Genomic DNA, 12278 nt, shown 5'->3' with positions numbered 1-12278 from the left:
GCCCCGATTGGCCTCGCCTGCACATGGCCACGCTCCCGTAACAGGCCCGACCGCGCCCCCGCGCTGCCGCGCCCCCGTCCCTCTCCCGGCAGCGTTTCCGCAGACCCGCCTGGCTCCGCCCTGGCCCCGCTCCCGCAGCCCCGCCGGTCCCGCCTCGTCGGCCCGCTCTAGCCGCGCCCTCGAGGCCTCGCCCGGCCCTGCCGCTGCAGCCCCGCCCCGCGGCGCCATGTCGGGTGAGGGCAGCCGCGGGGCCCCACGTGACCCGCCCGGCCGCGGCCGCCCTTGAAGTACGGCGGGCGGGCGGCCCGCACAGCGCTCGGTGCCGGTCGCAGGTGAGCGGGGTCCGGGAACGGGGGTCCTATCGCTACCCCAGCGCCAGGGATTCCCCGCGTCGGGTCTGTCTGCCGGCTGCTGCGGGCCGGGCCGTGCTCTCGGCGAGGTCAGCTGAAGTGAAGGGGCGATCGAGCTGCAGTGACCTGCCTGGCCCCGACCCTCCCCCCGGTACCAGGGACTGCAGGTGCTGCTGCTCCCCTTCTCACCCGGCGGCCCACGGGGGTGGCAGGCTCCCTCCGGCCCTTCCCCCCGGCTGTCCCTGTGGACGAGCCGCTGCTCCATTAGCCGTTCCAGCGGTGGGCGTAGCCGCGGCCCCCTGAGATGCCCGCCCGGCTGTCAGCCTGATGCCGTGGCCCTGGAGCAGCCCCGTGAAGCGTGTGCACCCTGTGTGAAGCGTGCATCTGGTGCAGCCGACTTCAGTCTTGAGGGTAAAACTGAGCTTAGGGGGAGGCAGACTCCACGCTGTGTGTGTTGGTGTCAGCTCAGGGCTGGAAGGAGTTTGAATACCACCAGCATCATAAAAACACAGCAGGTGCATCCATGCTGAGCATCAGCAGTGTGCTGAGCCACGGATCTTTGAACTCTGCAATGTGGCCAAGACAGGTGCAGGAGTGTTGACAGATGTTAAAAATTGTCTTACTTTGTTGCTGTTTTCTTGTTTAGGCTTATCTTTTTTCTCTTTGCAATAACTAGAAGTATCTGCCAGCAAATCTGTGATGCATATCATGGTAAGAAAATTGTTCCAAATGCTGCCTGTAGACAAAAATCTAAGTGGGCCTTTCCCCTGTCTTCATGATTTGATATTGACAGCAAGATAGGGGCCTTTCCTCAACAGCAAGTCTCATTTTGTAGAGACATAAAGACATGAACCTTTTTTCTATGTGATGGGTGTTAAATCTCAAGCCAGAAAACAAAGCTCCTTTGATTTGCCTACATTGCTGTGCCATGCTTGCTAGGAATGAGACATTGGGAGTTGACAGCACATGATTGTGAGCCACTAGCTTGATCACAAACACATGCTTGGGGATAATTCTCCCAGATTAGTGTATGTGGATGTCAGACAAAGTTGCCTGAGCTTGGTCAGGGCTGTCACTGTGCGCCCAGTTGGTTTTGCTTCACTTCTCAGTAGGTCTGTGCTGCTGATTTTTACCACAGCCGCTATGTTGGTACACAAGAGATCTAAGGCTCCTAGTTCCTCTTGGCAGCAGAAGGCCTGTGCTTCTTTCTCACATCTCCTGCCAGCTGGAGAGGTTCCTCAGGTGGTAAAACTAGACTTTCTCCCAAAGGGTTTGGCAACTCAAGTGTAAACAGTAGAAGACAAGTTCAAAGTCTTCTTGGCTGAACTAAACCCACAGAGCTTATGATAAGGACTGAGTGTGTGCTGGCTCACACAACTGCTTCCTCCAAAACAAGCGCCAAAGTTATGTAATGCTTGGACAACATGCTGCTTCCCAGTGACAATTTTAAGTTTTGGCAGGTACTAAAGCAAATAACACAGATCTAAATTTTGTGGTAGCTCTCCCGTAACTGTCTGTAATCCCTACCTCATTTTAAAGGCACAGGATGGGACATTTTGCGAAGCTAAGTGGAGTTGGGTATCCTAAACCTACTTTTACCACTGACTTGCAGTGCTGTTTTGCTTTCTGTAAAGCCAAGCAAGCACAGCTGATCTTGTTGCAAGGCAGTGAGATGAGGATGGTCTCTGCTGGCCTTGTTTCCAAGCAGCCACAATTAGTGACAAAGGGAATAGTGTATCTGGTAAAGAGTTAGTTGTGTGCAATGGGACTGGCACAGACGACAGTTGTCTGTGGAGATGGTGTGTCTTGTAGAGAAGGCTAATGTTTGGAATTGGAGCCGTGATGCCAGCAAAGAAAACAAAGGACAGTTTGTGGGGGTGCCCTGGTCAGAGTGGATTCTGTATTTTGTTTCTGAGGTAGCAATACTTTGTGCATTCTTGAGTACCTGCCCCATTAGCACTCACTTTCCGACCTACACTGTAAAGCAGTGCTGCCTTTTGGGAACAAACAGAGTGGAAGCTCTGAAGATACATACAGTCCAAGAAGCAGCTGCAGTAGACAAAAAAAACTTTCTGCTGGCATTCCCAGCCCAAGGCTATAGGATGACAGAGACCATCACCTAATTCACATGGGCATCCTGGCTTGCTGAGTTGTAATCAGGGCAAAAGTGATGTTGACCTGACTCTTCTGAGAGCCAGATTTGACCCAGCAGGCACCAGAGGAGCTGCATCAAAGTGGCATGAAGCCAAGTGCTGTATTACTTCTCTCAGCACTATCTAAACATATGCTTTTTATTGTGTTTTTGCCAGATCCCCCACTACAGCTTACAGTGAAAGCTGGCAAAAGGGACTCCTTGATGGAGTGAGGAATGCTGGGTCTTTGCATAGGCTTCTTTTATCATCTGCTGCCCACCCCAGCAGTACCTGCTCCTTGCAGAGACCCGTGTGCCGACCATACTCCTTCTGCTCCACTCTCCAGAGCTCTCACCATGGTTAATGAGACCCAACACACCTGCAGTGCCAGTTCCAGCTCCAGGTCTGATGGTGGCAGCAGCAGTGGAAGCGAGAGCTCTAAGGACAACTCGCGCTGCTCTACCCCTGTCCTTGATGCTGACCGACATGAGCGGCTGCGGGACAAGATGCGCCGCCGGCAGGATGCTGGAGACAAGTGGTTCTCCCTGGAGTTCTTCCCTCCACGCACAGCCAATGCTGCTGTCAATCTCATCTCCAGGTGAGCGCTGCAGGGTAGGAGAGGGGAGAGGGGAAGTATCTGTGGTGGAGGGCAGGGAAATAGCTAATGAGGCAGGCTCTGCCCCATGCTCTGTCTCCCCTTCCAGGTGACGAAGCAGGTAATGGGGCTGTGCTTTCCTGCTGAGGAGGGTAATGGACACCAGGTAACTTGTCTTCCTTGGAGGCCCTGAAGAGTTAAGTGTCACGGTGGGATTACTGAGGGGCCAGGCTGTTTCCCCTCTCCCATGCCCTGGGAAGATGGAGTAACCCCAATGCCATGTTCTGGGTCTGAAGCACAATGCTGGGGCAGAAAAGTACCTACTAAAAGCAGAAAATATTCCTTGATGGACAGTGTGCCAAAATCTCTGAAACAGATTCCACTTCCTTTCAGTATTCATCCGGACACTATGGCTTGTGCCTCAGTATTACAGTTTCAGCCTCTGACAGAGGTGTCCCCATCTACATACTAAATGAAAGCTGATAGGTCTCAGCAGAGCTAGGAGTTATTCCGGAGCCCCAGGAGCCACCATGTACTTACCTGGAGGAGAAGAGGGTATTTCATAATTCTTTTTGTAATTGCTGTATGCCAATGCCATATGTTAAACAGAAGGGCCTGTTCCACCTTGGAGGAGAAGAGAGACGAGTTAGGGAAGCCCTTGTCTTCTCTTTTAGGCACACTTAGGAGCACAACAGAGTTCTGGTCCATCTTTTTGTATTTGTGCCCTCTACAGTTTGAGCTGGCAACAGGGGGCTGCAGCATAGTCTACCATCTCAAAAGGAATGGGACTTGCATTGCTGTCTGTCAGAAGCTGTACCAGTCTATTAGAGCTTGAAGGGAGAAAGTTTGTTGTACAGAGAACACCTCAGTTGCCTCTTCTTCAAAGAGATTGTAAGCTCTTCTCCATAGAGCCTTAAAGGACGGCTTTCCTTATTTACATCAGCCACTTGCTAAACTCTTAGTGCAACACTTTTATGGTCTATACTGTTGCTGTCATCCAAGCTCTCTCTGCCTGCTGCTGGCATTCTAGCAGTGAGCAAGATATTCCAGGCATAAGGAGGGGATTTGGCTACCTGGTGTAGGCTAACACAGCTCTAAACCCCACAGGTTTGACCGCATGGGAGCAGGTGGTCCCCTTTTCATTGATGTGACGTGGCACCCTGCAGGGGACCCAGGATCTGACAAGGAAACCTCTTCCATGATTATTGCCAACACTGCAGTCAACTACTGTGGCCTGGAGACCATCCTGCATATGACATGCTGCAACCAGACCAAGGATGACATCACAGGGCATCTGCAGAAGGCCAAGCGGCTTGGGTTGAAGAACATCATGGCACTCCGTGGAGGTGAATCCTTCTGTCCTGTGATGTGTAGTGTGGAGCCTGTGCTGCTGTGGTGTTCAATTCCAGGGTAAAAACAGAGAAGTAAGATTTAGGGGCTCCTTCTGCAGGAATTAAATGCTGACACTGTGTTTCTTAGCAGTCCCTCCAGCTCAAGGGCAGACAAAACCAGTTCATAGGTAAAACTGCAGATTTAGGAGTTCATCTCTGTCTTTCTTTTGATAGCAGGAGGTTTTTACAGAACTAGCAGATCGTAGTTCAGCAAACAGTTGGAGAGAGCTATGGATTTGTTCTCTTTTCAGATCCTGCTGGTGAGGAATGGGAGGAAGAAGTAGATGGCTTCAACTATGCTGTTGACCTGGTTAAGCATATTCGCAATGAATTTGATGATTACTTTGACATCTGTGTGGCAGGTAAATGGCTTCTATTGCAGAGTGTGCAGTAGGGTCTGAGACAGGGAAATCTGGGCTGTGACAGTACAATCAGATTGGATACTTCCTAATTTCTGCATGTTGTCCTCACCACATTTTTCATTTTTTCTCGTCTTCTCCCCAAAGGCTACCCCAAGGGTCATCCTGAAGCAGAGAGCTATGAGGCAGACCTGAGGCACCTGAAGGAGAAAGTCTTTGCTGGAGCAGACTTCATCATTACGCAGCTTTTCTTCCGACCAGAAACCTTTCTCAAGTTCATGAAGGATTGTCAAGCCATTGGCATCACCTGCCCCATTATTCCTGGCATCTTCCCTATACAGGTGAAATCCAGTAATTTGGATTTGGGGAGGTAATGAGGATCTAGGGTGTTAGGTGTTTGTGGGTCAGGGCCTCAGAGAGGTCTGTAAATATCCTCCACAAAATTTCAGGGAAGAGAGAGTGCTGAATGTAATGCCTTAGGACTTCAGCTTTTATATTTTTCTTATATTTGTAGTTCAGTAATTCTTCAGTGTATAATTCTAAACTCCATATAGACTGTTAGCTACTGTTCTCCCATTTTGGTCAGACAAAACAATTCCTCTCTAGGCCTGAAACTCAAGGACACCTTACTGTCTCAGGCCCCGAGAAATGTAAACAGAAGTGAGTTGGGGGGAGCACACTTGGGGTAAATGACTTCATTACCTGAAGCTGTAATTGGAGGATTAACCCTGATATGCGAATGGACCAAACTTATAAAAGTATGAAAACCCCGTGACCCATTGGCCATTTTGGGTGTAGCCCCTGGGTGGGCTTTGTCTGCCCTAATGCACCTGAAGGCCCTTCAATAAATATAACTGCTTCTTATTCTCTTAATTTTGTCTAGCCTCTGTTTTTAGGTAGTCCCACAAGGCATCAAATGTGATAAATTTGTAGGTGGTTTGCCAAATTAAACTCTTAGGCAGCTAATAAGCTGAAAAGGTTTCTTGTGCCCATATGGCAAAAAGGGATATAAAAGCACAATGGCCTGCCAGTCCTGAGGTCACTCTCAGCATGCTGGGCTCAGGCAAGGCCTTGGGGAGAAATCACCTAAAGTGACATGACCTGGACAGTGTTACCATCCTAGAGATGGGGCCTGGGAATAGACTCCAGGAGCCCCAGTTCTAAATCTCCTGCCACAAAATTGGGATCAAGTACCTGTGTTACTGGGATGGCAAAAAAGGGTCTTGAAAAAATGACAATCTGCATCCTCATCCAGGGTTACCACTCTCTGCGCCAGCTGGTGAAACTCTCGAAGCTGGAAGTGCCTCAGGAAATCAAAGATGTGATTGAACCCATCAAGGACAACGATGCAGCTATCCGGAACTACGGGGTGGAGCTGGCAGTGTCCATGTGCCGGGAGCTGCTGGACAGTGGAATGGTGCACGGGCTCCACTTTTACACCCTCAATCGGGAAGTGGCTACGACTGAAGTCCTGAAGCGCCTGGGCATATGGAAAGAGGACCCCAGGTGAGCAGAATGTGTTGGCTTCTGTTAGTTCCACTTTCCCATCCATCCATCCACTGAAGGTACAAACGATGGATGGGTTAATACCTCTACTCTCCTTTTTTCCTTTTTCTTTATTTTTTCTCTTTTATCACCTTTTTTGCATTTAGTAGTTCACCCTTCCCACATATCTCCAACAAAAGCTGGGAGGAATAGAGGGGACAGCCAAAGGAGGAGTTTGTTTTAGTCAAGTAGCTTTAAAGTAGCTATTCTGGGACTTCAAAAACACAGAGCTTAGAGCTGCCACTTGGAAGAAGCATGTCTTTGATGCTTACAGGCTAGGGCTATACTCCCAGTGTGGATTTCTAGGGTTCTCTGCAGCTGAGAAAGGGAATGTGGACTCCTCTCTGAGTCCACAGACAACAGGAAGCAAGGGAAAATTGACAGCTGTTTTTTATTTTCCCTTGAAGTAGCTTCCCACAGTGCTTTGCCCTTACCTTTTCCAATTTCAGGTGTCAGTCCTTTACCTTAACATTAAATAGACCCCTACTGAGCATCCTGTGAGGGAATTGAGTAGGAAATATTTTCCATAAAGGAAGAAGAGTTTCCTGTCCTACTTCTTGACAAACAGAACTCTTCTCACCCCCTGTTATTTCTCCCCAGGGGCAAATTGCACCATGGGAAAGGCTTCCAGCCTTTCAGCAGAGGAACTGTGTTAACATCTGCTCGTCCCATGCAGGCGGCCTCTTCCCTGGGCAGTCAGCGCTCACCCCAAGAGAAGAGTGGAAGATGTCCGGCCAATCTTCTGGGCCTCCAGGCCGAAGAGTTACATCTATCGAACTCAAGAGTGGGATGACTTCCCCAATGGCCGATGGTAAGCTGTCACCTGCAGTAAGGCAGAGCTGCAGTAGGAAAGCCCGGTGTCCTGAGCACACTTTAGGAGGCTTCGTAACAAGGTGGTTCCCCACTGCTTGGATTTGAGTGAGGTGAGGCAAATGGCGCCAAGATGTTGAGACTTTTGGTGTCTAGGTGGGGTTTTGTTGTGTACTTCTCTTGGTGGTTGTCTTCCTGCATCACCAAATCAACTCATCTTCCTCAGTGATTTCAATTCTGACTTCAGTTCTTCTCCTCTTACAGGGGTAACTCCTCCTCTCCAGCTTTTGGGGAACTGAAGGACTATTACCTCTTCTACCTGAAGAGCAAGTCTCCTCGGGAGGAGCTTCTGAAGATGTGGGGAGAAGAACTTACTTGTGAGGAAAGTGTCTTTGAGGTGTTCACATGTTACATCACTGGAGAACCCAACAGGAATGGGTACAAGGTGAGAGCCCATGAAGGGATGGTCAGTGTGGCACAAACAGTAGTGCACATTTCCTCTGCTACCACACTGTTCTTCTAAAGAAGAATTGGCACTTCTCTATCCAAAAGGATTTGCTGGCACACTGGTTGAAGGGGGCCCAGCAGCCAGAGCTAGAGCTCAGCATAAAAGGAAAGGTGCTACAGTATGACAGGACCAGTATCAATTGACTTCAGCAGTCATTCTTACAGTTGAGCATATCCTAACCCTTGAACCAAACATGGGAATTCTCTCCTGAAGCAGGTATGTTTGAGACCATTAAGGCACTCCTGAGTTCCTTCAACATCCAGATGGTAATCAAAGGGTTATTAGATCCATTGTGAGCCATCATTTCTCCTCATGGTAGGTTACGTGTATGCCTTGGAATGATGACCCTCTTGCTACTGAAACCAACCTTCTGAAGGACCAACTGGAGAAGGTCAACAGACGAGGAATCCTGACGATTAACTCCCAGCCAAACATCAATGGCAAACCATCCACAGATCCCATTGTAGGCTGGGGGCCCAGTGGAGGTTATGTTTTCCAAAAGGTACTGTATTACTCTGGGCCAGGCAGTAAAGAGTTATGACCCAGTTTGGTCTTTGTTAGGTTGGGAGGTCCCAGGCTTACATCCACATAATCTTTCTGCCTGCTCCTTATCTTAATGCGTTCTTGGTGAGATGAGGCAAAGCTCCTTTGGTATCTTAAGAGCCACAATGCCATCTCTATGGCTGACTTCACAGCTGTTTTCCCCCACCTCAAAACATCTACTGAACATCTGTAGAGTTTCATGGTTTTACTCTCAGCAAGTAATTATTGGTAACTTATTTCTAGAGCAGGGCTGTGACATTTTATTTATACACATGTGCCTGCCCCCTGCATCTGATTCAGTGATGCACAAAGCACCCAGATTTTTCATAAAATGGGAATCAGTGAGGTAGTATTTCTACCACCCAGCATTTCATGGTGGTAAAGGGGTATTTAAAAATTTCCTCTGTCCTTCTGTAAGGCAGAGTTCTCCACACTTGCCCCCAGCCCACGCACTATGCTGTGCTGTTCGGACAACTGTCACATTCCTTCCCTGGCCTGCAAGCAGTCGTGCCTGTCATGCCTGATTCCCACTGTCAGGCATTTCAGGCCCTAGAGCCTTGCCACTAATGGCTGTGATAGGAATATCCCATCAAGGTAAATGCCAGGGAAGTAGCTCATACTGGAAAAAAAAGCATCCTTGTTCAAAAGGGATCCAAACCAGTAAAGCCAGAGACCAGCAGATGGCAAATGCAGTTATGCTTTCAAAGGAAAAAATTCCCCTGAGGTGAGGGAAATCCATCATCTCACACAATAGCCAGGAAATGGGGGGAGGGAGAGCAGTTGTTTGGAGCAGCCAAGCACAGACAAGTACAGAATTTGGTTGTATAAGCACATAGGGAGAATTGTGAACAAAAGATGAGGACAGGGAGTGGTGCTTGGGACAGCCCAGCTGACACCCCTTGAGTTCTGCATTCACCAGGTTGGGCTGCCTTGGCAAGACACTGCTGTAAAATAAAGGTTAAGCTCAGGCTTCTTCCAAGCATTCTGGCACAGACTGCTTCCTTGTGCAGCAGTTGTGGTTACACTGGAGTTCATTCCAGCTTGTCTGCTTGTGTGGATGCAAAACAGGAAGCATGTAGCTTTCTTGAGTGCACTGTTCCTGGGCTGTTCCCTCTGCTCTCCCCAATTATTTTTTTACCTAGCTCGCTTACTAATTTGCTCTGCCCTTCGCTCAAGCCTCTGTAGTACGTGTTTCTGGGGATGAACGTACAAGGCAGCCCAGACTCGACAACTGTCCTTGTTTACCTGTATTTGTCTCAGTTCTGCTGTGATTTAAGGCTCTGATTCTCTTCTTCCTTCTCCATTCCTCCCTGCAGGCATACCTAGAGTTCTTCACCTCCAGTGAAATTGTCACAGCACTGCTCAAAGTGCTGAAGAAATACGAGTTGCGAGTGAACTACCACATTGTCAATGTCAAGGTAGGCTGTTATTCGCAGGACACTTTCCTTTCACCACCTTGGGAGAGAGACAAATACCAAATATTCAGACATGAGGGCTGATGAAGAGAAAGTAAAGCAAGTCAGCTGTGGTGTGCAGCAGCTGTCTGGTCCCTTAACAAGGAGAGTAAATACACTTTTTTCCAACTCACTCAGTCCCTCCACCAGAAGTTGCTTCAGAAAGGTTCTCCTTCCTTTGGCAGGGCCAGAACATCACCAATGCTCCAGATCTGCAACCCAATGCCGTCACCTGGGGCATCTTCCCAGGAAGAGAGATCATCCAGCCCACTGTGGTGGATCCTGTAAGCTTCCTCTCCTGGAAGGTGAGTCCTCCCTTCTGCTGGATACACTGCTGTGATGCCCTGGAAGTTCAGAGTGTCTAGTTTTGTTTTAGTCTCTGACAACCCTCACAGTTGACGGCTGTTGCTATATTGGCTTGCAGAGGTACAGGTCTTGCTCCTCCTGCTCTCTCAGCTCCAGCAAGAGTTGTTCCCAGGCACAAAGCACCCAGTAATGGGGATTGAGAGCCACTACTGTCACTGTACCAGGCCTCAAGAGTGCTGGACAGTGGCTTTTCCTCCCCTCTTACGCACACAGGGGCAGCATTGAGCCATCCATTGTGCTGCAAATTTGTCTCCTTTCAGCTCTGGGCACATCCCACCGACTGGAAAGCACAAGGGTCCTTGCTCAATTCTTGCCATTTTTACTGAGAAGAAACAAGCCACATTAGGGCCAGTCATGTGTAACACTGGGTATCCTAAATTAAGTAACATGAAGATGTTACACAACTGCCAACTTTTTTTTGTTCCTGTGGCAGGATGAGGCCTTTGCACTGTGGATCGAGCAATGGGCCAAGCTGTATGAAGAGGAGTCACCCTCTCGCATGATCATCCAGTACATCCATGACAACTATTACTTGGTCAACCTGGTGGACAATGACTTCCCACTAGAAAACTGCCTCTGGCAGGTTGTGGAGGACACTTTTGAGCTATTGAACTCTCCAACTCAGCAGTGAAAATTATTCTTCTAATCTCTTACTTCCTCCTCCCCTCACTGACTTCGGGGAAAGCAGCAGCTCCTGTGCTGATCACACTCCTAAACCCAGTGACCACACTGGTGCTCTGACCTACCCACACTATGTGCTCTTCTGTCCCCAACACAAAGGCTCCCTGACTGCTCTTAATGAACAATAGCCAGAACTACCTGAACCTTTGAGCTGAGGCTCCAGACTAAGCCCAAAGGCCAGGGCTGCAGGATGAAGAGCTGCTAATCATGGTTATGCTAACTACAGTAACAGGAGAACACAAGCTTCTGGTAACTTTTGCACGCCAGAAATGCTGGCATGGGGACAGAAACACTCCTGTCAGCTGTACCTATGCAAGGGGATTATTTCAGCAATTACCAACCTGGAAAAGGTCAAATTGCTTTTATATTGCACTCCTAAAATGTATTTCTTCATAGTTGATCATCAGGCTCTTTTGCACTCACTCCAGAAGAAGGTTCAAATTTTATTCCTAACTTTTCTCCTTGTACTATATTTTCTGTTTTCTTTTTAACAGGACTATGAATATCCATTCTGGATAAGACTAAGTAAGAATCACACTATTTCTAGATTATGTACAATAAAATACACACATACAAATGTCTCTTGTACTAGGCCATGCTCTAGCAGAGACTCATGTTTGCTAATTAATCACCTGGCACAAGGGAAAATTTTAAGAAAATCGATTGTTTCTGGGGCAGTTCTGCCTTCACTTTCAATGCATGCCCCAGAGTATGGCCAAAGCTCCATGGTAGAGCAGAGAAAGCTTAAATTCTAGAATTTACCAAAAGCAACCACCTACACTATTTGGCTCAGTTCTGCAAGGTCACAGGAGTTGTAGGATCCTTTTCCAGTGCCTGTAGGGAAAGGTAAGCTTAGATCAGGAAAGATAACCTATCTTTCCTGGCCTAATGACTCTTAACAGCCTTAGGCCTCATGGCATTGGAATAAGGGGTTGGGGAAGCTACTGAGGCTCCTTTGTATACTTGACAATCCTTCGAAGCTGCCACAGGCTAGGAAAATGACCTTGGGGCAATTCCCAGTGGGATTTCAAGATCCCCACCATGCTGTGAGCATCTCTTTCAAACAAGCCAAGGAAGAAAAGCCTTTTCCAGATTCTTCAGACCCTCTTGTTACAGCTGTCTGAGACTGGGCTCATATATCCAGGGTAATTACAGGGCATCAATCACAGAGGCAAGTAATGGGAAGGTGGGGGATCAGACACGCCTGTCTTGCCTCAGCAAAGCTTTTGGTGCTCAGCTGTTCCCAGCAGGTTTCTTCATCCCTTGCCCATTCAGCACAGAAATGAACCAGCAGGAAGCAGCCAGGAGGTTGGCCACCCACTGAAAGGCTTAATGAAGAGCTGATAGACCTAGACAGGGGGAGGAGGTGGGAGCCATGTGGAAATCTGCTCCCCCAGGGTAAAAGCCAAATCTAAAAATAAAGACCTGTGTTTGCACCTACCCAATCCAGACTTTGGAATCAACAGGACCTAGCACCCATAAACTCCTGCTCATCTCTAAGACTCTTATTTGCATACTCCCCCCTTGACACCAAGCTCCTGTCC

General features: G+C 48.7%; 1 protein-coding gene across 8 annotated transcripts; it reads left to right on the top strand.

Moving 5' to 3' along the window:
- Positions 1-231: 231 nt before the first annotated feature.
- MTHFR (methylenetetrahydrofolate reductase) lies at positions 232-12174 on the top strand. 8 transcript variants are annotated; one of them, XM_039563848.1, is made up of 13 exons: positions 236-332; positions 997-1061; positions 2829-3080; positions 4185-4423; positions 4720-4830; positions 4975-5168; positions 6083-6333; positions 7049-7183; positions 7447-7627; positions 8010-8192; positions 9550-9651; positions 9873-9992; positions 10487-12174. In XM_039563848.1, exons 3-13 carry the CDS (start codon positions 2839-2841, stop codon positions 10682-10684), a joined length of 1956 nt encoding a protein of 651 aa, XP_039419782.1. In that variant the 5' UTR covers positions 236-332; positions 997-1061; positions 2829-2838; the 3' UTR covers positions 10685-12174. The 8 variants fall into 8 exon arrangements, 6 of the variants coding, with proteins under 6 accessions (XP_039419783.1, XP_039419782.1, XP_039419780.1 ...); XM_039563846.1 differs by having other exon boundaries at positions 2660-3080; XM_039563849.1 differs by lacking the exon at positions 997-1061 and having other exon boundaries at positions 232-332.
- The last annotated feature ends 104 nt before the right edge of the window (positions 12175-12278 follow it).

The sequence above is a fragment of the Corvus cornix genome, chromosome 21, assembly GCF_000738735.6.
Source record: "Corvus cornix cornix isolate S_Up_H32 chromosome 21, ASM73873v5, whole genome shotgun sequence".
Lineage (NCBI taxonomy): Eukaryota > Metazoa > Chordata > Aves > Passeriformes > Corvidae > Corvus > Corvus cornix.
The sequence above is the reverse complement of the archived record's forward strand: the minus strand, read 5'-3'. Positions and strand labels throughout refer to the sequence as shown.